A 25,777-nucleotide genomic window follows, 5' to 3' on the forward strand; every position below is an offset into this window, starting at 1 on the left:
ATGCTCTACATTTAAACAATGTTTTCACCCTGATGTTAAATTGGTTCTTGCAGTACCTTCAGTCGGATGTAAATACCAGGATTCCTAGTCCTGTTCTTGCAGATCTCTTCTGCAGTCATACTCTCCACTCTTGGAGGAATTAGATCGTGGTTGCGACCAATTAAGATGGTAAAAGGTTCACCAGCAGCCAGCTGAGGGAAAGTGGACCTCAGCAGAGCCAGGAAGTCAGCCTCCTGAAGACCACGAGGAACATTCAGCTCATGAGACGGGTGATTCTGACACACTGAGAGAAAACAGAGAAGCTCACAAAGTCAGAATCAGAATGTCTTTTTTGTCATTGTCACAGGTAGAACGAAATTAGAATTGATCTCTGATCAATGCATCATCCATACAAATGTAAACTTTAAATAAAATTTGTAAAATAAAATCAATCCCCACACACATGCCTCAGTCAGTGCATAGATCACTTCAGGAGTAGCGTGATGGACATTTTTTTAGTAGCAGCATCAAGACATATTTTTCTGATTTGGTAAAAGCTGTGTTTGAGTCTGTTTGTCCTTACGCTGATTGCTTTGTACCGTCGGCCCGAGGGCAACAGTTCAAACAGGGAGTGGCCAGAGTGTGAGGTATCTTTTATAATGTTACGAGGTTTTTTAAGACAGCGGGTAGTGTGACTACAGTCAGAGCAGTTTCAGTCATCGACAAGTTAGAAGACATGTTTTCCTGAATCAACTAATAAACGGGTAACTCAGCAAACCTGCACAGAGAGCTGGATGACTAGTACGTTGGACTCTTGAGACATGCAAAGCCTCTAAATCAAGTTAAGGAGCTAATAAGAGGTAGAAAACGTTAACGGCATCAAATCCTTCCAAAGATCTTTGAAGGTTAAAAGCTTTAAACTTACTTATATTTGTGATCTTATCAATCTTAGGGTCCTCAAGGATGCGGATCTTAAGTCTTAAATCTTCTGGACACAGTGACTGTTGTATGTAGAGGGTAGATCCCCGAGAAACTCTGATGATTTCCTCTGGTGTCACAGAGTCTCCTTTCAGAGGTTTGAGTTTGTTGTGCTTGGCCCTTAAAAAAAGGTCAAAAGGTTCATCTCCAGCCAGCTGAGGGAAGGTAGACCTGAGTAGTTTCAGGAAGTCAGCTTCCTGCAAACCACGATGAACCTTCAGCTTGTGAAGCGGGCACGTCTGAAACACTAGAACACAGAGGAACGCTGAGAGATCAGTTCAATTTTTCCAGTATTAGGAGAAAGAAATCATCACTTTCCTGTTGTACTTTCACTAAATGTTCGTCTGATACTACTTTCCAATTGAATCTGGAATCTGCTTTCACAGTTTGGAGGTACCAGTGGTGACATGGGCTCCTAATGTTCCAATCATCACAGTGAAATCTTCCACATCTGCTCCAGAGTTTCATGTGTACTGAGGTGTTTTCATTGTGTTTTATAATGAAAATATTCTTGGTATTATAGTACATATTTCTTTATTAATATGTTACAATTCTTAGACCAGGGAGTAGTGCAGAAAGATGAAGATGTCCATGTAGAGTGCAGGGAGGCAGCACAAACGGTATATGTGTCCTGACCAATGTTCCCTCTAATTTTTCATGTGTCTGAGCGAACACACAAACTCCCTGAGCGATCCCTTGGACCATTGTGAGCGACATCAGACGTGTGCACTGTGGTCATGCCAGCATCGAATCCATCCAAGTTACATGGTTTATTAAAATAATCAAATTATAGCATTTACATTTACATACAAGCTCTGACTTGTATTATGGGTATGAGTCTGGTCTGGGAGATAGTCCTGTAACGCTCTGTCTGCAAAATACAGTTGATGTCGGGCAGTTAATTATATAGTTACTTCTTCAAAAAAGTTACTGAGTTTTGCAAACAAAGTTTTTTGCAACTGTTTACCTAAAAATGCAACTAAGGCATTTTTTTAAAAAAACATTTCAAACTATTTACGGAACAGTCAGCTGTTCTGCATCAAATTTGATGCCCCCCCATTCCTAAACCACTAAATGCCATATTGCCATATCATGTTTTGATTGGTCGACATGGTACATTTTTCGACGAATGGGAAAGGGTGGGGGCTTTTTGGTTTTGTCTTTGCTCACAGGTGGAGAGTGCTTTCGAGCGTTTTCCTTATAAAACGCAGTTTTTACCATTTCTTCCCGCAGTAAATATAAACAATGATAATATTCAGGAAGAAAACCAAACATTGCAGATATTTTTGTCATAACTCTGGTTTTACGTGGCCTATCAACACAATTTAAAAACTGGTATAAAGTCCACACTTATTCCGTCAATTGTTCTGTCTGTCCTGCTCACATCTCCAATGGTTATACACTAACGTGGCTTCACGCCACATCAGTCACGCCACTTTGCTAGCTAAAACACCGGTGTCGACACATAAGGACGCTGTCATAGCCTGTTAGCGATGTTGATTAGCTGCGTATATACGAATGTGAATCGCATTATTGGCTGGACTATGGGATAAGGTGGCATCGGTCTAACCCCATACGGGAGCAGCCAGTCACTTACTAACACTGCAAAAAACAGAATTGTTAAAATATTTACTTTAATTTCAATTCAGGTTAGATTTTTTTTTTTGCGCGCAACCTAGATTTTCTGTACGCAGTACGCAGCTTAGAGGGAACATTGGTCCTGACCAGGGTTTCAGCTGCTCTCGAGCATTACTGGCATCAACAATTGTGATTTACAAGGTGCAAATGACTGTTTTTGGTATAGAGGTGTGGTGGAGACCATCAGCTTCACCTGTGTTTAATAGACCGATCTCCGAGCAGGTAAAAGGGTGAAAAGCACTTCAGAACTTACCTAGTAGGTAACAAGGTGATATACGGCTTACATGTGCTGCATTTTTATAGCAGAAACATCTAAATTTCACATCATGTTTGCTTTAGACTTACCTTGTTTTGACAAAACATTAATCTTTCGCTTTTCCAGGATGCGGATTCTGAGATTTATATGGGTGTCTGTCTCAGTGGATGGAAGATCTTCATGATCTTCATCAGCATCTTCTTTCTGTTTTACAGAAGGTCGGAATTTTCTTCTCAAATCAAGTTGTCAATGTGTTGTAATCTTTGGTAACGCTGTTGAGATCAGTTAAATCTTCTCAGCACAGTACCTGCAGTCGTATGTAGAGGGTAGATCCCCGAGAAACTCTGATGATTTCCTCTGGTGTCACAGAGTCTACTTGCAGAGGTTTCAGTTTCTTGAGGTTGCAATATAAGAAAAGGTCAAAAGGTTCATCTCCAGCCAGCTGAGGGAAGGTAGTCCTGAGTAGTTTCAGGAAGTCAGCTTCCTTCAAACCACGACGAACCTTCAGCTTGTGAAGCCGGTACATCCGAAACACTAGAACACAGAGGAACACTGAATCAATCACAGTGAAATCTTCCACATCTGCTCCAGAGTTTCATGTGTACTGAGGTGTTTTCATTCTGTTTTTAACATTTAAATTTCACATCACGTTTGCTTTAGACTTACCAGTATTTGAAAGCACTTCAATGTTTGGGTTTTCCAATATGCGGATTTTGAGATCTATGCAATTTTGTGATTTGCTGATTCGACGTTTGCCATGTTTTTTTCTCCTCTTAGACGGAACTGTTTGAGTCAAGAACCTAAGGAAAACACGGAAAAACGGGAGCTGGGATACAAAAGATAACACATATACTTTTGTACATAGTAGACATTTATGCACTTGTCTTTTAACCTTGATGTTGTTACATAATCCAGCTCTGTCGTGTATCCTTCCTCCTGCTCTAAATATTCATACTCTTCATCCTCTATCGGTGCCTGAAATCCCAGGCTCCTACTGTCGTCCACCCCTAGGAACAAATAAATTCTTATGTTAGTCACAATTATGTGTTGCCCGGCTCAACAAGAACTTGACCATTTACATAACCGAAAGGGAGCATGCTGCTACTATCTACTGTTTGTGCTTTAAGAGGACATGAGCTAATGTATCTTTTCCATTACAACCTTCTCGGCTCGACCCAACTCAGTTAAATTGTTTTTCATTACAATCAAGTACTGCCTATGTGTGCAAGGTCATTACAGCAATACTACTAAAAGTCCCATTTTGCATACAACAAAAGCACAACATCACACTGGAGAAACTTGAGGCGATGGTAGACCTGCTGTGTGGTCTATAGCTTTTTGTCAGATTTGGAGACAGGCTTTGAGGATTTGATTTTTGTGAATGACATGCTCTCATGAGTCATCGAGTGACAAAACTGACTAGCCAATCGGTGGAATGCAATCTGTTGACGTTACATTTTCAGATTGACTGAATTGCTTTGGCTGAGTAGGTACTAAAAAAAGTACCTGGCCCGAGAAAGGACCCAATGGAAAACCATATAAACTTTGTAACACGCATTTGTTACACCATATCTACCTCTCTCTCTCTCTCTCTCTCTCTCTCTCTCTCTCTATATATATATATATATATATATATATATATATATATTAGTGCTGTCAAAATTATCGCGTTAATTGTTAAGATCAACGCGAAATGTTTAATGCATTAAAAAAATTTAACGCTGATTTTGTTTTTTTATTAATTTCCTGTAATCTAAGACCTTTAAATTCATGAGCACCTCTGGAGGAGGGGGCAACAGTGTGCTATGCTGGCGTTTGGCCTGACAGAAATGATTAGAAGAAGAAGTGACACCATGCTACTATCTAGCTAACACTAGCTAACACACGCAAGCATGGACGAGGGCGGACTTTTGGGTGGAAAGTTTCTCTTTAAGAAGTTGCCTGATGGCTTGTTGGACAAAACGAGAGTAAGATGCACAATTTGCAAAGCTGAATTCAAGTACCACAGAAGCAGTTCATCACTGGCGTATCACCTGAGAGCAAAACACCCAACTGAATCCACCTCTACGGGACCTCGCCAGTCTACGCTTCAGGAGTATGGTGCTTGTGGACGAATAACAAAAAATGTGAGAGAAAAGGTAACCAATTCCTTGGTTGTTTGGATAGCTAAAAACTGCCGACCAGTTAGCATAGTAGAAGATGATGGACTGAGAGAAGTCATTCGTGCTGCATCAGGAGATGAGTGTTACAATCTGCCCTCGAGAGGAACCATTGTGTCGAGACTGCACACTTTGTATGGGGACCAGAGGGCTCAGCAGTCCAGCAAGCTTGTGCAAGTAAGGAATGTCGCTCTCACCGGAGACCACTGGACTTCGGTGAACAACGATAATTACTTGGGGGTCATGGCGCATTTTATTGATAACGACTGGACTATGCAATCGTTTGCACTAACAGTGAGTAAAACTGAAGAGAGACACTATGCTGAGGCGTGTGCTGACCATTTTCTGAATGTTGCAAACGAATGGAAAATCAAGGACAAGGTAACCACGCTTGGCACCGACAGTGCTCGTAACATGGTTGCAGCCGCCAGACTACTTCCATTTGAACACATGCCCTGCATGGCCCACATTCTGCAAAGAACGGTCACAGTTTCTCTTAATGACAGCGCATTTGAAAGGGCTCTGGCCAAATGTCGCAAGATTGTTGGACATTTTAAGCATAGTCCAGCAAACGCTCAGGAATTAAAGGCACAGCAAGCTGCACATGGACATCAAACAGAACCGCTTGTTCAGGACGTTCCAACAAGATGGAACTCCACCCTAGAGATGATCAAGCGGATCCAGAGAAACAAATTTGGGCTGACCACCATCCTGACTCAACAAAACAGCAAGGTGACTATGTTGACTGACCAGGAGCTTGACAGACTGCAAAAGCTGGAGGAACTACTGGAACCTTGCAGGTAAATACATTTTGTTTCTCATGATTGTGTGTCTATCTTTGCATTCTAGCTTTGTTTTCAAGTATGTTCTCCACCTCCACCTCTCTGTGTATTTTCATATGTAGTTTTTATGTTTGTCTCTGTGTGATTAATAGAAAAATACAGACTTGATCTTTCTATTGCAGATATGTTACCGAACTGCTGGGAGGAGAGCGGTATGTCTCTTGTTCCATGGTGTTGCCAGCCTTGTGTCATTTGTTCAGGATTATGGAGCCCTCAGATGATGACCCAGTCTACGTTTTGAGGTTTAAGAAGATTTTTACCACAGACCTAGCTCAGCGGAGGGACAGCAGCAATCTCACATGGCTGAAGATCGCTACTGCCCTTGATCCCAGGTTTAAAGATCTTAAATGCCTTTCCAAAGATGAAAGAAGAGAGGTGTGGGCATCAGTACATGACCTTCTGATGTCAGAGACGGATGCACACCAACCATCTGTTCAGACAACAGAGGAACCCTCACCAAAGAAGAGCAAGATGTCCATCTGCTTGCTGGGTTCTCCTGATTCAGATACAGAGGAAGAGGAAGATGCTATAGACTGCTGTCTGAATCTGTACAAAGCAGAGCCCAAAATTGACATAGGAGAGTGTCCACTACAGTGGTGGTTAAAGAGAGAAGGAGCACATGCCAGGCTGGCACCTATTGCACGCAAGTACCTGTCAACCCCTACAACCACAGTGCCTTGTGAGAGATTATTCTCACTCTCAGGTCACATCATTCAAAAGAAGCGTGCTTCTTTGTCATCAGACAATGTAAACAGAATAGTCTGCCTCAGTAACTGGCTGAGTGCAAAGAAGGACTAATCCAGATTGCTCCTTTGAAGTGAAAAATGTTCAACATTCTGGGTTTTCAGCTGTGTCTTTTTGTGTTTTAAATACTGAGTTTTGTGCACCCTTTATTGTTATGATATTCACTTTAACCTGTAGGCCTGGGTTCAGTCACTGTTGATGGCCTTAAAGGTTTTTTGTAAGTTTTCACTGTGTTAACGATTGATGAAAACTATTAAAATTCTCTTTGAATTTCAGCATACATTCTTTGTGTTTATTCTGCATTTACTTCATTGTGTTGCATAAATGTCTGTTACAATCTTAAAATATAAAGAATAAAAAAAATGTAATTGGAGCCAGGCTATTAATAAAATAATTGAGATTAATCGCAATTAATAACAGAAAATTGTGAGATTAGTTAGTTAATTTTTTTTTAATCTATTGACAGCACTAATATATATATATATATATATATATATATATATATATATATATGTATATATATATATATATATATATATATATATATATATATATATATATATATATATATGGCGTACAACATTAGAGGCCAACTCCAAGCCCATAGCACAAGTCACCATCAAGTGCGGGATCTACCAAGGAGATGCTCTGTCCCCACTGCTGTTCTGCTGATCTTGTTCTTACCATTCAGCTGACTCCTCAGGACTTGCCTGACCCTCTGCAGGTACTTGGTGGTTGCAACTTTCCTACTGGCCTCTTCGTGGTACCCATTTGCCTGTGTGTACCCCAGTTAATTGTAGCTGTTCTCTATGTCTGCAATGTTGCCTTCTGGTAGTTTGATCCCCTCAGTTCTGACTACCTTCCCTCTCTTTGTTATCATCAGACTACACTTCTCCAGTCCGAACGACATTGCGATGTCATTGCTGTATATCCTGGTGGTGTGGATCAGTGAATCGATGTCTCGTTCACTATTGGCATACAGCTTGATGTCATCCATCTACAGGAGGTGGCTGACAACTGCTCCGTTCCGTATTCAGTATCTGTAGCCAGTCTTGTCAATGATTTCACTGAGGAGGTTAAGGCCTATGCAGAACAGTAGTGGGGACAGAGCATCTCCTTGGTAGATGTTCTTGATGGTGACTTGTGTTATGTACTTGAACTAGGCCTCTAGTGTTGCACACCACATCACCATTGAGTTCCTGATGAAGGCTCTTAGGGTCCTGTTGATCCAGGCAGTGCACACGTTATCCAGTCTGGCCTTGCAGTCTCAGCTGATTGTTCGGTCTACCAGTAGCTGGTGTTTTGCCCCTCACGTATTCTTGCCCATCCCTTTCTGTGCCCCACTTATGTATTGACCAATGTGCCTGTTCATCTTAGCCGCTATGATGCCTAACAAGAGCTTCCACATGGTTCTGAAGCAGGTTATTGCCCAGTAGTTAGATGGGACTGGTCCCTTCTGGAGGTTCTTGAGGATCAGGACCGCCCGGCCCTAAGTTAGCCATTCCGGGTGTCTCTCGTCAACTAGCAGTTGGTTAATTTGTATTGCCAGACGCTTTTGGAGTGAAGGTCAGCTTTGTCAGCCAGTAAGCGTGAACCATGTCTGGGCCTGGTGCTATCCAACTCTTCATATTGGAGACTCTTTCTTGGATGTCTGCCACTGTGATGGTTACTGGACCTTGTTCAGAGAGGGTGCTGTGATCTCCTCTCTGACCCACTAGCCGCTGAGCTTTGCTGTTATGGGTTGCATCCTTCTCCCATATGCTCTTCCAGTACAGTGGTCCCTCACTATAACGTGGTTCACCTTTCACAGCTTCACTGTTTCACAGATAATTTTTTTAATCCAATTTTGCATGCTTTTTTTTTTTTTTTTAATGGACTGGTTCTTATATAGCGCTTTTCTACTCTTCTGAGCACTCAAAGCGCGTTACACAACTTGTGCATTCACCCATTCACACCCATTCGCACAAGCACATTGTTCTAGGTGCTTTCTAAGTAACATTCACACACATTCATACTCCGATGGATGCATCGGAGAGCAATTTGGGGTTAATATCTTGCCCAAGGATATTTGGCATGCAGACTGGGGGAAGCCAGGAATCGAACCACCAACCTTCCGATCAGTAGATGACCTGCTCTACCGCCTGAGCTATCAGATACCGTCGTAGTTCCGACCATAAACGATGCCAACTAGCGATCCGGCGGCATTATTCCCATGACCCGCCGGGAAACCAAAGTCTTTGGGTTCCGGGGGGAGTATGGTTGCAAAGCTGAAACTTAAAGGAATTGACGGAAGAGCACCACCAGGAGTGGAGCCTGCGGCTTAATTTGACTCAACACGGGAAACCTCACCCGGCCCGGACACGGAAAGGATTGACAGATTGATAGCTCTTTCTCGATTCTGTGGGTGGTGGTGCATGGCCGTTCTTAGTTGGTGGAGCGATTTGTCTGGTTAATTCCGATAACGAACGAGACTCCGACATGCTAACTAGTTACTCGACCCCGTGCGGCCCGAGTCCAACTTCTTAGAGGGACAAGTGGCGTTCAGCCACACGAGATTGAGCAATAACAGGTCTGTGATGCCCTTAGATGTCCGGGGCTGCACGCGCGCCACACTGAGTGGATCAACGTGTGTCTACCCTTCGCCGAGAGGCGTGGGTAACCCGTTGAACCCCACTCGTGATAGGGATTGGGGATTGCAATTATTTCCCATGAATGAGGAATTCCCAGTAAGCGCGGGTCATAAGCTCGCGTTGATTAAGTCCCTGCCCTTTGTACACACCACCCGTCACTACTACCGATTGGATGGTTTAGTGAGGTCCTCGGATCGGCCCCGCCGGGGTCGGTCACGGCCCTGGCGGAGCGCCGAGAAGACGATCAAACTTGACTATCTAGAGGAAGTAAAAGTCGTAACAAGGTTTCCGTAGGTGAACCTGCGGAAGGATCATTACTGGCTACAGCGAGCGGCCCCGGCTGCTGTCTCCCTTTTGCCGCTGAGGGTCTCCCGCCACCGTCGCCGGTGCGGGTCTCCCGAGGTCTTCGGCTCGCGCATCCCCCACCGGAAGCTCGAGCCTTAGTCTGGGCCTGGTCGCCGGCCGGACGAACCGACGGCCCCTCCCCGCCTCTGCGCCAAAGCGAGCCCGCTGCCCCGACGGCTTCCTCCGAGGGCCGACGGAGGAGAGTCGGGACTGTGGCTCGTTGGAGGCGGGTGCCGGGGTCCCCGTCCGGCAACTACCAGTACCGGCCCGCCACGAGAACCTCGACCGAAAGCGCGGACTGGCGGTCTCGCCCTGGCCGCTGCCCGCGCGCCTCCGGGTACCCAACTCTCCTCCCTCCTGCGGAGGGAGCACGGGGGGTTCAATGTTCAACAGCGCATTGTGTATGTCAACAAAATGTTTTGCACCACCAAAGGCACCTGCAGTAGCACCCAAAAGGCAGAGGAAGATACTAACCATAGTAGGGCTGGGCCATACTATACCGTTCACGGTAATACCGGTATAATGTTAGGAAACGATAGGAAAATGAAATATCGCGATAGGATGGGAGTAAAACGCGCATGCGCAGTGCCTTTGTTTTCATACGCACATGGCCGATTGTTGAGTGAAACAGATGAACCAGAATTGGTTTGTAAAAATGGTGCAACTTCAGTGATGTGGAACTGGTTTGGTGTTTCTCCGTCAAATACATGACAAAGCACATTTTTTTGCAGAACATGCAAGCGGCCGTCATTATTGTTGTATTTGTCGGACTAAGATGCTCTTAAATCTGGGAGTAATCTGGGTCCGAAACTCCGTATGCTTCAGGTCAAATGAACACTGCAGCATCACTGAGAGTTAAAAACTGTCTAAATTCTTTCATCTTTAATAAAACGATCAGCATTGCTGCTTAACCAGGTGAAACTATGAAGTTTAACTTCCAGGCATCCATGAAAACCAAATTTATTACATTTAACGGAGTTAGAAGTTAGCAGGAAGCTAGCGGGAGTTAGCTCGCTAGTTTCGCTAGTTACCTAAGCATGATATTGCATGTTCTGACTGAGAGATTTCTGAAAGAATTAAAAGGTACAGCTCTGCTATCACTTCCAACATAAATGAAGACAGGAAACTAAACAGCAGTGACGTTTGTAGGTAGAGCTGGGCAATAGAACGATAACGATATGTATCGCGATATAACTTTTACTCGATAGAGAAATTAAGCTATCGCGATAGACTTCGCCGCTCTTGTCCTCTTAAAATAAAATTTTTTTTTAAAAAAAAGGTCAGCCAATCCAAACTAAGTAGCGCAGAGCCGAACCAATCACAGCCGCAGCGTCACGTCGCATGACTTGTTACGTACAGCACAAGTGCCAAGCCGCACGTGTGTTTGTTTGGGAAGCAGGCAGTGGGTAATGGAGCCAGCGCGTAATGGAGGAAATGAGTGTGCCGACTAGAAAAATCAACCGAGCGTGACCGAAGAGAAAACAGATGACGGTTCCAATGCCGGAGAGATTGTCGAACGGAAGAGCCATAGAAGTTCCGTAGTGTGAAGGTATTTCGGCTATTTCAAGTCTGACAAAAAACAGAGTAGCGTGCACTGTAAATTGCACGCTACTCGGCACGAAAGCAAGTCTGGAAATACAATAAACTGGTGCATGCGTCACACTGTGCGCCACGTTATTGTTTCGGTGAAATGAATTTCTACAATACTGTTACTGTTAATTCTACTCTGCAGTGTTTAAATGCTTACATATACACAGTTACTGTCCGTCCACACATACGACTCGGGTCTGCTTCTATGCCCCAGCTTTGTTTACTTTTTCCCACCGAGGCTTCTAGACTTCTGATTGGCCAACATTTCTGCACGGTTAGGAATCTAGCGCCACCTGCTGCTTTGGCATGTTCATAGCAGCGTTTTCCTTCATTTCTGCCTTTATGTGTGGACGGGATTATTTTTTAAAACGAAAACGGAAAATCTCCGTTTTCAAAAATACCCGTGTACCCGTGGACGTAGCCTCAGTCTCTGACTGGAAGCGCTAATTCGTCATTCGGCTTTTGTCAGACTAAAGTAACTGTTAAAACTGTTTGAAAAGCTAAGCTATACAACAAGGAGAGATTGAGAATTTCCTTTTAGTTCTCAGTTTATTTGATACTGACAAAAGTTAGTTTTGTCTGTTCTTCTGTAAAACAAACTAAGATTTATTTTTAGAATTAATATTTTGTTTCTAAGTGGAATTGACAATTTAATAGTCTGTTTCGTTTGTTCTATTTTGAAACTTAAACGCTTTAGCGGCTGCCTTTTGTGTAGTTTGCAATATTTGCCTTTATTTATCTGAAAAAGCCTCATGTTCCTTAAGTACATCTACCCTGTTGAACTTATTATGGGAAATAAATATTTAAATCAAAACAAGCTGCTGATTATTTCACATTTTACTTGTGAGCAACGGCACATTTAAATCTTACAAATATAGTTATTTGGCTTATATCGTGATAGATATCGTTATCGCCTGAAATGAAAAAAACATATCGTGATATGAAAAAATCTCATATCGCCCAGCTCTATTTGTAGGGTTACTGAAGTTGGGCTAGCTGGTATATAATGATGTGCTACCTGATTGCTAGCGACACAGCTATGTTAGCATAACATAAACAGTGAAGCTGGAGGACGAACACTAACACTTTTCCACTTATAAAAGTTAACGTTAAAGTTCCTGATAGTTAGACACAAATGCAATTGCATGGCAGGATGCTGTAAACGGACCAAACTTAAGTAAGGAGAACAACTGAGATAATCCATCCACAATACAAGGTTAGTCATTAATATACTGCAACAACATGGGAATAGAGCAGCTGCAGAGAATTCAACATTAATGAATCAATGGTACAGAAGTGGAGGAAGCAACAAGAATGAGTTTAATAAAGTTTGATTTATCTGACTGCTTTGTTTCGCTTAATGTGCCTTATAATCCCGTGCACCTTATGGTCCGAAAAATACGTACTGTACACTGCAGTTTAATGTTGCAAAGCACCTCGTTTTAACTTCAGTGGATATTATACATGGTTATGCTCAGGATATGTCAGCCCATTTCTACTGGAAATGCCTTTTGGTTAAACTTTCAGCAAGGAATTTGCATTTGCACTGTTACATTTTTATAAAGCTTTACTGTACATAAAAACCAGCTTCTTGTTTAAGAGAAAATAAATGGAAAGTTGTCTTTTTGCGCTAGTAATGTTGTGGAGTTGTATTTTGTCTCGCATCAATTATATCGTCAGTTATATCGTTATCGCAAATTTTCAAATATATATCGTGATAAATATTTTTGGCCATATCGCCCTGCTCTAAACCATAGCACAAAAACTTGGACTTTGAAAGGAAGGTGAAAAGGTAGAAGTTACCGTATTTTTCAGATCATGAGGCACACCGAATTATAAGTCGCATTAAGCGACACAAAACCACAGAAGACCAGAAGTCTTGTTCTTTGTCCAGATGAACAGTTCCCAATTAATCAGGGTATTTAGGATGCTTTAGAACTGCTTGGATTCTTTGGAATGGTATGGAACTTTGGATTTTCCCAGAGACTGACAGTTTGTGAAGAGTATGCATAATTCTGGACATAACACTTTTTGCTCAAATGTAAAAAAAAGCTGAGAATTTTTTTTTCCACAAAAATGCCTCTTGTATATCGTCTTATTATCTTTTGGGAAACACCTGTGCCATTTCCCATCAAAAAATATAACTTGCTAGTTGAATAAAACTCACTTTAAGTCAAAATTTGCCAGGGGTATAAATAATAATGGGCTAGACTGTATGCTTTCTGGCTGATGTTTTGGTCACTTTTCAATCCTGGTAGTGATTTCACTCTAGTGGTAACATGAGACGAAGTCTACAACCCACACAAGACGTTCCAGACCTGTATTCCAGTCCTAAATCTAACCTTATCCCTAAAGAGGTCATAAGAGAAAACAAGTTACATAAGACAAGAGAAAGTCACGAAAAACAAACAGAGAGAAAAGTAGTAAACAAATAAAGACAAATAGGTCACAAGTAAGGGGAAAACAAGCAAAGTAAGACAAGAAAGTCATGCAAAGAGAAAAACAGAAACAAAAGCAAGAAAGAATTTTTAAGAAACACAAGTTTGAAACCCAAGAGTGGGAGGAGCAAAGAAAGAGTATAAAAGCCAAGAGAGGCACAGAAATAAATAGAAAGAAATGCCGAAACGTCACGAGGGCCCAATGATGTAAAATGCTTATACACCCAAGATGGGTAATTTTTTTGAAACAGGGCAGGGACATCACCACCCGGCCCCAATGATGGCCCGTGCACTTCAGACTATCACGTTAGCCAAAGCCAAATAACTATATTTGTAAGATTTAAATGTGCTGTTGCTCACAAGTAAAATGTGAAATAATCAGCAGCTTGTTTTGATTTAAATATTTATTTCCCATAATAAGTTCAACAGGGCAGATGTACTTAAGTTGGTAACGAGGATCCATTACCTTAATTGGCTGCTTGAATCCTTCATTTTCAACCGTGTTTATTGGTAGCATGTCTTTAGCAAGGCAGTAGGCTATGGCATTCGTTATGTCGCTATGTCTCTCAGCTTTTTTGTCATATGGTAAGACGCTGGAGAATGCCGACTCAATTGACTGTTGCTGCTTCACAGGGATTCCCCTGGTTGTTTTCGATGACGAATTAGCGATTTCAGTCAGAGATTGAGCATGCTCTAGTGGGTGGCACTGCTTCAGGGGACAAAAAAAGGTATGTTGTATAACCAGACTTTGTGGGAACATGCTTTCGGCACAATTTACATTGCGCGCTACTTTTTTGTCACACTTCAAATAACCGAAATACCTCCTCACTACAGAATTTCTCCGGCCCTTCCTTTCGACAATCTCTCCGGCATTGGAACCGTCATCTGTGTTCTCTTCTCTAACCTGGTCACCCAAGCTCTCGGTTGATTTTTCTCTAGTCGGCACACTCATTTTCTCCATTACCCGGCCGGCACGGTGGCTGGCTGCTTCCCAAACAAATACATGTGCAGCTTGGCACTTGTGCTGTACGTAACAAGTCACGTGACTTGACGCTGCGGCTGTGATTGGTTTAGCTCTGCGCTACTTAATTTGGATTGGCTGTTCTTTTTTTCTTTTTTTTAAGAGAGGAAGAGAGAGAGACGAGGACTATCGCAACAGTTTCATTTTTCTAACAAGAAAAAGTTATTTCGCAATACATATCGTTATCGTTCTATCGCCCAGCTCAACTTATTCCCAACCTTAACCAGCACTTTAATGACGTTAAATAGTGTTTTCCCAAGCGATTATAAGAAAAGGAGCAAACGTGTAGATTGAGTCCAAACGGTTTTCATATTTCCTCATTTTTTCCAATGTCATCATTTAGGAACGAGTTGGGTGCCCAAAAACGTAATATGTTGACGATTTGTCACCTAGCGTAAAATGTTACGCTCTGGAAGTGAGAATGTGTTGTCAATACAAGCTGTGGGGATAAGGTTTGCTGTGTCTGTCGGCTTAGTGTCCGGTGTCATGGAGATGCTATCAGGAGACAGTACATCAGGAGCCTCAAGTGCCAGTGTCCTGCAGGTTTTAGATGTGTTCTTGATCCACCACAGCTCATTAAAAAAAAACAATACCTCCTAAATTACTTCCTCAACATGTCTCCAAGTTCTCCAGAGGCCTGGTAATAAACTAATTATCTGATTCGGGTGTGTTGACCCAGGGTGATATCTAAAACCTGCAGGACACCGGAACTTGAGGACTGCAGTTGCCTAATTATCACATAATTATGAATGAAATGTTTTTATTAGACTTGTCTACTGATCATACATCAGAGACATGAAACAGCAGCCCTGTCTAGAACTGAACTTTATTCATGTATGTCACGGTTCTGGGTCCGTTGGACCCAGTATTTTGAGTTTATTATGTTTTGGTTTAATTTTTTATCATGGATTGTTTTCTTGTTCTCTTGTTGTGCTGGTGTTGATGATGATGATTATGATGATGTTTATTATTAGAGTTTCATGTTTCTGTTTATCCATGTTTTAGGAATTGTGGTCTCATGTATTGTTTGAGTTTCATGTATCATTTTCTGTCCGCCCCTCTGTGTTGAGTCCGTGTCTTTGAGTAGTGTTTCATGTTTCCTGTTTTGTTGTGAAAGTTATATTGTGAAAGTCTTTGTCTTATGTTTGTGTGCAGCTTTGTCCCCCTGTCTCGTTAGCCCTGATCTCTCCCAGCTGTGTCTCCCTCCTGTTGCCCATTCCCCATTATTACCCTGTGTATATAAGCCCTGTGTTTTCCTGTGCTCGTTGTTGCGTCGTACATTCGGATTATGCCTGTGTGTTTTCGTGTTCAGTATTTTCGTGTTCAGTTCCATTGCTCAGTTTGTTTTGTTTTCTGCAAGCAAATAAAGCTGAGGTTGTTGAGTTACAATTCAGTGTTCGAGTCCTGCGTTTGGATCCTCCTCTCCGCCTGCCCACACACAGAGCCCTGACAATGTATGTCAAAGTAGCTTCTTACTCAGCTCATATTTGTCCTGCTCCTGATTATCCAGTAATGGACCACCTCCATCTTCACAGAAGGAAAACAGCTGCTGGTCGTCTGCAAAAGTATGTTTAATGTTCAATTTTAGAAAAAACAAATGTGCCATGATAGAAAATAAATGAAGAAAAAGTTTCTAGCAATGTTAAGATCTGCATCAAGTTGATGAGTATCCTGTACTAAGCTTTATTTCGGTGCTCTTTTTTTCCTGAGCTGTGATACACTTCTAGCCAATCATTTTACGTTTCCGAGGATAGTAGGCGGGTCCAGGTACGTACGTTCTTTTAGAGCGGAGCTACAGATTAAAAATGCCCAAGGCGAAGCGGTCAAAAGTCTGGCTGTACTTCACAGCAAAATATGCAAACTCAGCAGCAACAAGTGCTTTAAGCTGATACTGTGATACTGTCAAAGGAGGTAACACCTCGAATCCGATGAAACACCTGGCGACGCATAGCGGTTTTTTTAAAAGCCGAGAAATGCGCCGTATTTGATAGCTTGCTGCGAGACCTCACACCGAGCACATCTACTGCGGGTGTGGTGTCTGTTATCGGACCCGGATTTAGCAACATCCCCAAAAACCCAAAGAGGAGAGTCCTGGCCCCTAGCCCTGCCAGTGTAGCAGAAATGATGAGGATGATGATGGCAGCAGCAGCCGTTCTTCTCTGCGTGAGTAGTTTAATGTTGTTCGTGTGTAATTTACATTGAGTAGGCTAACCAGGTTATTACATTATTACATTAATGCATGTAAGGTGAACTAGCAAACACCTTCATAGTTACATGCAGCTGTCTTCTTGTTTGATGGCAGATACTCCCTTCACCCTGGTCAAAATGGCTAAAATGACCAAAGAAAAAGAGGGAAACAGCTGAACATGAGAGGTTTTTGGACAAAGTTTGTGTTTTTTCCATTGTTTAAGCACTGCTTCCAGCCAAGAGTGATACCATATATGCCCCATAGCTGTAGAAAAGGCTAACATTGTTATCTTTTTACAAAAAACCAGCTGAACATGAGAGGTTTTTGGACCAATTTTGTGTTCTCCATTCTTTAAGCACCGGTTTGAGCACCGTTTGAGCACCGGCACCGTTTCAAAAGTACCGATTTGGCACCGGTATCGTATAAAACCTAAACGTTACCCATCCCTACTGACCAGACACTTTATAAATTCTTTGTGGCACATATCCTTTGAGCTTGGGTCCTATACCAGACGCTTTGGAGCATTGAGGGTCCTAAGCAGTATCTTAGCTGTTTCTAGGACTGCAGTCTTCTGGAAAGAGATCTCCAACGTTTTTCCTAGGATCTGCTGGAGCCAGACTACACTAGGTGCAGAGTCACCGATACATGAAGCTATACATTTTTAGACATAAGTTGTTGCATAGGTGGTAAAAGTGGTTTTCCATGTTTGAGTCCATGGCGGGGACCGGTTTGCATTATAATTTGCATAGTACAATTTCCTGGTCCGTGTCAGACTGTTCATAACCAACCATGTTAATGCTACAGATGTAGTCCCTCATTTAGGAATAAGGTGCTCAATGTGTTTTGACTGCTCCAAGAGCACAAACACAATCCAGAGGTCCAGTTGAGGTTCAGGAAGCAGCTACAGCCACCTGTCAGTCAAAGAGACCATGTCCCCAACATTAAGCCTTACCACTGACAGCCTTGCTTGAAATCCTCTATCACGGTACCACTACCAAAAAATGACCACCATCAGCATTCTGAATGACTGCTGTGTAGTGGCTCGTGCTCCAGTAATCATGAAGTGCTTTGACAAACTGGTCCAAACTCAGGTCATCACAAGCTTCCCAAACCATCCAGCAGCATGCCTACAGAGCTCTACAAAGGACCTCATAGTCACAAATGTGTCCTGACCACCCTAGGAGCTATGCTCGGCTACTCTTTATTATTTCAGCTCAGCATGTGATCACAGTGGTGATAACTGAATATTGTACTGGACAGATAAATTAAAAGGCTTTGAACTTACGATTGGGCGAGATGGTATCCATCTGAGGGTCCTCCACAATGTGGACCTTGAGATGCATGTGGGTGTCTGATTGACTGATCTGAGGTTTCTCAGACTCAACTCTGGGGGAAAAGAACAAAATTGGATTGAACTGTTGACATAAATAACAAACTCTAACAGCAGCAGCTTACTCTTTTCTTTGACTCACTCAGTGGTCAGTGTGGTTGAATCCAGGCTGGGTGGAGGAAGTTCAGCAGCAGTAGCATCTTCTCTCTGTAGAGACCTTTTCTCTGGACCCTAAATTTCCACCAAAAAGTAAAAGAATAGTTTTTTTTTATCTGATTTTTCATTCAGAACAACATGCTCCACATTTAAACAATGTTTTCACCCTGATGTTAAATTGGTTCTTGCAGTACCTTCAGTCGGATGTAAATACCAGGATTCCTAGTCCTGTTCTTGCAGATCTCTTCTGCAGTCATACTCTCCACTCTTGGAGGAATTAGATTGTGGTTGCGACCAATTAAGATGGTAAAAGGTTCACCAGCAGCCAGCTGAGGGAAAGTGGACCTCAGCAGAGCCAGGAAGTCAGCCTCCTGAAGACCACGAGGAACATTCAGCTCATGAGACGGGTGATTCTGACACACTGAGAGAAAACAGAGAAGCTCACAAAGTCAGAATCAGAATGTCTTTTTTGTCATTGTCACAGGTAGAACGAAATTAGAATTGATCTCTGATCAATGCATCATCCATACAAATGTAAACTTTAAATAAAATTTGTAAAATAAAATCAATCCCCACACACATGCCTCAGTCAGTGCATAGATCACTTCAGGAGTAGCGTGATGGACATTTTTTAGTAGCAGCATCAAGACATATTTTTCTGATTTGGTAAAAGCTGTGTTTGAGTCTGTTTGTCCTTACGCTGATTGCTTTGTACCGTCGGCCCGAGGGCAACAGTTCAAACAGGGAGTGGCCAGAGTGTGAGGTATCTTTTATAATGTTACGAGGTTTTTTAAGACAGCGGGTAGTGTGACTACAGTCAGAGCAGTTTCAGTCATCGACAAGTTAGAAGACATGTTTTCCTGAATCAACTAATAAACGGGTAACTCAGCAAACCTGCACAGAGAGCTGGATGACTAGTACGTTGGACTCTTGAGACATGCAAAGCCTCTAAATCAAGTTAAGGAGCTAATAAGAGGTAGAAAACGTTAACGGCATCAAATCCTTCCAAAGATCTTTGAAGGTTAAAAGCTTTAAACTTACTTATATTTGTGATCTTATCAATCTTAGGGTCCTCAAGGATGCGGATCTTAAGTCTTAAATCTTCTGGACACAGTGACTGTTGTATGTAGAGGGTAGATCCCCGAGAAACTCTGATGATTTCCTCTGGTGTCACAGAGTCTCCTTTCAGAGGTTTGAGTTTGTTGTGCTTGGCCCTTAAAAAAAGGTCAAAAGGTTCATCTCCAGCCAGCTGAGGGAAGGTAGACCTGAGTAGTTTCAGGAAGTCAGCTTCCTGCAAACCACGATGAACCTTCAGCTTGTGAAGCGGGCACGTCTGAAACACTAGAACACAGAGGAACGCTGAGAGATCAGTTCAATTTTTCCAGTATTAGGAGAAAGAAATCATCACTTTCCTGTTGTACTTTCACTAAATGTTCGTCTGATACTACTTTCCAATTGAATCTGGAATCTGCTTTCACAGTTTGGAGGTACCAGTGGTGACATGGGCTCCTAATGTTCCAATCATCACAGTGAAATCTTCCACATCTGCTCCAGAGTTTCATGTGTACTGAGGTGTTTTCATTGTGTTTTATAATGAAAATATTCTTGGTATTATAGTACATATTTCTTTATTAATATGTTACAATTCTTAGACCAGGGAGTAGTGCAGAAAGATGAAGATGTCCATGTAGAGTGCAGGGAGGCAGCACAAACGGTATATGTGTCCTGACCAATGTTCCCTCTAATTTTTCATGTGTCTGAGCGAACACACAAACTCCCTGAGCGATCCCTTGGACCATTGTGAGCGACATCAGACGTGTGCACTGTGGTCATGCCAGCATCGAATCCATCCAAGTTACATGGTTTATTAAAATAATCAAATTATAGCATTTACATTTACATACAAGCTCTGACTTGTATTATGGGTATGAGTCTGGTCTGGGAGATAGTCCTGTAACGCTCTGTCTGCAAAATACAGTTGATGTCGGGCAGTTAATTATATAGTTACTTCTTCAAAAAAGTTACTGAGTTTTGCAAACAAAGTTTTTTGCAACTGTTTACCTAAAAATGCAACTAAGGCATTTTTTTAAAAAAACATTTCAAACTATTTACGGAACAGTCAGCTGTTCTGCATCAAATTTGATGCCCCCCCATTCCTAAACCACTAAATGCCATATTGCCATATCATGTTTTGATTGGTCGACATGGTACATTTTTCGACGAATGGGAAAGGGTGGGGGCTTTTTGGTTTTGTCTTTGCTCACAGGTGGAGAGTGCTTTCGAGCGTTTTCCTTATAAAACGCAGTTTTTACCATTTCTTCCCGCAGTAAATATAAACAATGATAATATTCAGGAAGAAAACCAAACATTGCAGATATTTTTGTCATAACTCTGGTTTTACGTGGCCTATCAACACAATTTAAAAACTGGTATAAAGTCCACACTTATTCCGTCAATTGTTCTGTCTGTCCTGCTCACATCTCCAATGGTTATGCACTAACGTGGCTTCACGCCACATCAGTCACGCCACTTTGCTAGCTAAAACACCGGTGTCGACACATAAGGACGCTGTCATAGCCTGTTAGCGATGTTGATTAGCTGCGTATATACGAATGTGAATCGCATTATTGGCTGGACTATGGGATAAGGTGGCATCGGTCTAACCCCATACGGGAGCAGCCAGTCACTTACTAACACTGCAAAAGACAGAATTGTTAAAATATTTACTTTAATTTCAATTCAGGTTAGATTTTTTTTTTGCGCACAACCTAGATTTTCTGTACGCAGTACGCAGCTTAGAGGGAACATTGGTCCTGACCAGGGTTTCAGCTGCTCTCGAGCATTACTGGCATCAACAATTGTGATTTACAAGGTGCAAATGACTGTTTTTGGTATAGAGGTGTGGTGGAGACCATCAGCTTCACCTGTGTTTAATAGACCGATCTCCGAGCAGGTAAAAGGGTGAAAAGCACTTCAGAACTTACCTAGTAGGTAACAAGGTGATATACGGCTTACATGTGCTGCATTTTTATAGCAGAAACATCTAAATTTCACATCATGTTTGCTTTAGACTTACCTTGGTTTGACAAAACATTAATCTTTCGCTTTTCCAGGATGCGGATTCTGAGATTTATATGGGTGTCTGTCTCAGTGGATGGAAGATCTTCATGATCTTCATCAGCATCTTCTTTCTGTTTTACAGAAGGTTGGAATTTTCTTCTCAAATCAAGTTGTCAATGTGTTGTAATCTTTGGTAACGCTGTTGAGATCAGTTAAATCTTCTCAGCACAGTACCTGCAGTCGTATGTAGAGGGTAGATCCCCGAGAAACTCTGATGATTTCCTCTGGTGTCACAGAGTCTACTTGCAGAGGTTTCAGTTTCTTGAGGTTGCAATATAAGAAAAGGTCAAAAGGTTCATCTCCAGCCAGCTGAGGGAAGGTAGTCCTGAGTAGTTTCAGGAAGTCAGCTTCCTTCAAACCACGACGAACCTTCAGCTTGTGAAGCCGGTACATCCGAAACACTAGAACACAGAGGAACACTGAATCAATCACAGTGAAATCTTCCACATCTGCTCCAGAGTTTCATGTGTACTGAGGTGTTTTCATTCTGTTTTTAACATTTAAATTTCACATCACGTTTGCTTTAGACTTACCAGTATTTGAAAGCACTTCAATGTTTGGGTTTTCCAATATGCGGATTTTGAGATCTATGCAATTTTGTGATTTGCTGATTCGACGTTTGCCATGTTTTTTTCTCCTCTTAGACGGAACTGTTTGAGTCAAGAACCTAAGGAAAACACGGAAAAACGGGAGCTGGGATACAAAAGATAACACATATACTTTTGTACATAGTAGACATTTATGCACTTGTCTTTTAACCTTGATGTTGTTACATAATCCAGCTCTGTCGTGTATCCTTCCTCCTGCTCTAAATATTCATACTCTTCATCCTCTATCGGTGCCTGAAATCCCAGGCTCCTACTGTCGTCCACCCCTAGGAACAAATAAATTCTTATGTTAGTCACAATTATGTGTTGCCCAGCTCAACAAGAACTTGACCATTTATATAACCGAAAGGGAGCATGCTGCTACTATCTACTGTTTGTGCTTTAAGAGGACATGAGCTAATGTATCTTTCTTATATATATATATGTATATATAAGAGACATGTTGTTGTTTCATGTAAGAGACATGAAACAGCAGTCCTGTCTAGAACTGAACTTTATTCATGTATGTCAAAGTAGCTTCTTACTCAGCTCATATTTGTCCTGCTTCTGATCATCCAGTAATGGACCACCTCCATCTTCACAGATGGAAAACAGCTGCTGGTCGTCTGCAAAAGTATGTTTAATGTTCAATTTTAGAAAAACCAAATGTGATATGATAGAAGATAAATGGAAAAAAAGTTTCTAGCAATGTTAAGATCCACATCAATGTCAGTTTTGGCCGGCGGTCATAGGTTCTGTCCAATAATATGACACAAGACTGGAGTAAAAGACATCCATGGATTGACACTTTATTAAAGAAGGAGCATGATAACAGCACAAACACTAACTACTAGTGATGGGACGTTCTGTATCGAGGCTTCGGAGCGTGTGTCGAGTAATGGAGGGGGCGTTTCCGCGAAGCGCGTATCGAGGCTTGCTTCATTTATGGGAGGAGCTGAAAATGATGACGTCCGAAGCCTCGCTGCCCGGCTGTACCACGTGACTGGTTCATGAAGCGGTTCGAACTTTGCCGCAAATAATCATTTTCCATACTGCCAGCATAAATATACACAGTATACTGCCATCACTACACTATAGGTGTTTTACACACTCCTTTTGTTGTTGACATTTACAGGCTGTGTGCAAAATGCCACACTCTTCAAATTCATGCCAGCTATTATTTTTACGTCCAGTAGGTGTCCTGCTAGAGCAAATGAAGCTTCATGAAGCTTCGCGTTGGGGTGAACCAATTGGATGAAAAGCTTCAGTGCTTCATGGGGCTTCATCTGCCCATCACTACTAACTACAACTAAACAAAATGGCTTCCTTTTATACTCTACCTTTTCAGGTGAGCATCTGGAATAGCCCAAGTATGGGGGTTAACTAATCAAAATGAACACATAACCCTCCACACAAACAAACATACAATAACATTAAAGCACATCACAAACATATACATATTTCCAACACATACTATAAACAAACCAATAACATAAGCTTCACCCATTTCTATCTAAATTAAAACCCTCTTTATCCATACTCCCTAACCTGGCACACTGGTCTGCTCCAAGAGCTCTTAAACAGGTGATTGAGCCGCTTTCACTCTTTTGCTCCACATCCTGCAAGAAGCAACTAGGACAGGTGAGTACCTTTACAAGTTCTCATTTCACATATGTTTAGGTTATTGATAAATGATTAACTGCAAACAGCTCTAACTTTGGCTCTTCTCCGACACAGGTAGGATGGCCAGTCCCACTGTCTCTTTTCTGTTACAAGCTGTCAATTTAATCGTATGTCAAATAACCTAATAAAAGACTCCAAAAGAACTAATGTGTTTTCTTTATTACCCTATTTTAAATTCCCAATCCAACAATTTATTATTAACAATACCAACCAGGTAATGGAACCCCTGGTCTCCATTACAATCAAGTTGATGAGTATCCTGTACGTTTTATACACTGACCAGACACTTTATTAGGTACACCTTGCTAGTACCTAATTGCTTTAATTCTTTGTGGCACATATCCTTTGAGCTTGGGTCTTATACCAGACGCTTTGGAGCATTGAGGGTCCTAAGCAGTATCTTAGCTGTTTCTAGGACTGCAGTCTTCTGGACAGAGATCTCCAACGTTTTTCCTAGGATCTGCTGGAGCCAGACTACACTAGGTGCGGAGTCACTGATACATGAAGCTATACATTTTTAGACAAGTTGTTGCATAGGTGGTAAAAGTGGTTTTCCATGTTTGAGTCCATGGCGGGGACCGGTTTGCATTATAATTTGCATAGTACAATTTCCTGGTCCGTGTCAGACTGTTCATAACCAACCATGTTAATGCTACAGATGTAGTCCCTCGTTTAGGAATAAGGTGCTCAATTTGTTTGACTGGTCCTTGTGTTTGGAGCTACCTGGTTTTGGCTCATCTTCACTGGCCATCCTGGCATTCTCTTGTCTGGATCCTCTATTCCTTTGACTGTAAGTGCCATTTATAAGTACATGTTTTTATTTGAGCCAATTTGTTTAATGTATTATCTGAAATTTGATGTTTGACAATAATGTTTATCATTTGAGTTTATTTTTGAGTCTCGACAGAATATTGAGCTTTATTGTGAAAGTTTTATGTGGAATATAAACAAGCGGACGGCGGAGCCACACAATGGTTTTAGCGTCGTTGTTGCTAACCAAAGTACTCACAAACAGTCGGTCCGGTGTGTGATCATATTAATCATAAGAGAAAGAGAGAACTCTAAGGAATTAATATAGCCACTACAGTAACCATCAAAACCATGAAAAAATATTGGCACACAGTTTATTTTGAGACCCTACGAAACAAACGATAGGTACAAAAAAAACGACGTATCGTCAGTTTCAGGCCAATCTCTGTAAACCCTAGATATGGTTGCGTGGGAAAATCCCAGCAGACAGGCCCGTCTGGCACCAAAGACCTTTCTTTCTCACTCGGATTCTCATTTTGAGCTACTGTAGGTTGTCTTGGCCATTTGAAGACATCAAGTTGCTGCTATGTGATTGGCTCATTTGTTGTTTGCATTAACGAGAAGATGAAAGAGTACCTAATATAGTGGCCGCTGAGTGTTTCAAAGCACTTCAATAAATGTTACAGGGGCTAAAACACCGACCTGCCTCCTGCTTTATCTCAGGCTGCAGGAGCTCCAGCAGTCTCCTCTGCCGGTCGAGCTCCTGCCTGAAGCACGCAGCCTCCTCCTCATAGTCGGCTACAGTCCGCTCCACCACCGATAAGATCTCCCGAGCGGCTGTGCTCAGTTTGTCGGTGATGATTCCTCTCAGTATGTCGCTCTTGGACATATTAGCGATGTCTGGCTCGCTGTCCCAGCTCTGCACCATCGTCATCATCATCGAGTCGCTCATGAAATAATTTCTTTTTTCCCGCGTGGGAAAATGTTTCTGTCGGATGTTTAACCCTAGAAGTTTTTACCGAGCTAGTGAACGCGCAAATGTTGTCCGGCTGGAAACATAAAAGGAAACACCATCCTAGGAGAAAATGACACATAGCACAGACATAGCACAGTAATAGACTATCACACGTATAATTATATCAGTATTTATTAAAAAAGAACCCCCGCGCCGCCGCCGCCCAAAAAACCCATTTAGGTTTATTTGGCACTAACTGCATTTCCATCACAATAACAGCAGGTTTTAATACATATAATAGGGAGAAATCATGATACATGTAGATTGTGCTCCGAGGGTTACTTAAAAAAGTGTCGCCCCTGTGTTTTCCTGTAGCCTAATTGTAACT

General features: G+C 42.0%; 2 protein-coding genes across 3 annotated transcripts in view; one reads left to right on the top strand and one right to left on the bottom strand.

Annotated features, from left to right (window-relative positions):
• The window catches only part of LOC308399219 (uncharacterized protein), a 36,767-nt gene extending 11,228 nt beyond the window's left edge, over positions 1-25,539 (bottom strand). The window contains exons 1-17 of one of the 2 annotated variants that reach the window (XM_080886333.1): positions 25,137-25,539; positions 22,547-22,627; positions 22,174-22,288; positions 21,948-22,081; positions 21,589-21,815; positions 21,371-21,485; positions 19,336-19,635; positions 18,489-18,715; positions 18,281-18,369; positions 18,094-18,194; positions 16,097-16,177; positions 3,744-3,858; positions 3,518-3,651; positions 3,159-3,385; positions 2,941-3,055; positions 905-1,204; positions 57-283 (exon numbers count right to left, since the gene is read on the bottom strand). In XM_080886333.1, the coding sequence (XP_080742459.1) occupies positions 57-283; positions 905-1,204; positions 2,941-3,055; positions 3,159-3,385; positions 3,518-3,651; positions 3,744-3,858; positions 16,097-16,177; positions 18,094-18,194; positions 18,281-18,369; positions 18,489-18,715; positions 19,336-19,635; positions 21,371-21,485; positions 21,589-21,815; positions 21,948-22,081; positions 22,174-22,288; positions 22,547-22,627; positions 25,137-25,386 (2,838 nt within the window). In that variant the 5' untranslated portion in view covers positions 25,387-25,539. The remainder of the gene's footprint in view (positions 1-56; positions 284-904; positions 1,205-2,940; positions 3,056-3,158; positions 3,386-3,517; positions 3,652-3,743; positions 3,859-16,096; positions 16,178-18,093; positions 18,195-18,280; positions 18,370-18,488; positions 18,716-19,335; positions 19,636-21,370; positions 21,486-21,588; positions 21,816-21,947; positions 22,082-22,173; positions 22,289-22,546; positions 22,628-25,136) is intronic. The other variant, XM_080886334.1, reaches the window with a different exon arrangement.
• Positions 4,513-6,650, top strand: LOC308400294 (E3 SUMO-protein ligase ZBED1-like; the record flags this gene model as incomplete). Its single annotated transcript, XM_080887922.1, has 2 exons — positions 4,513-5,810; positions 5,975-6,650. The coding sequence occupies exons 1-2, from the start codon at positions 4,744-4,746 to the stop codon at positions 6,648-6,650; spliced, it is 1,743 nt and encodes a 580-aa protein (XP_080744048.1). The 5' UTR covers positions 4,513-4,743.
• Positions 25,540-25,777: the final 238 nt, after the last annotated feature.

This window comes from Rhamphochromis sp. 'chilingali' (genome assembly GCF_963969265.1).
Source record: "Rhamphochromis sp. 'chilingali' genome assembly, chromosome: 1".
Lineage (NCBI taxonomy): Eukaryota > Metazoa > Chordata > Actinopteri > Cichliformes > Cichlidae > Rhamphochromis > Rhamphochromis sp. 'chilingali'.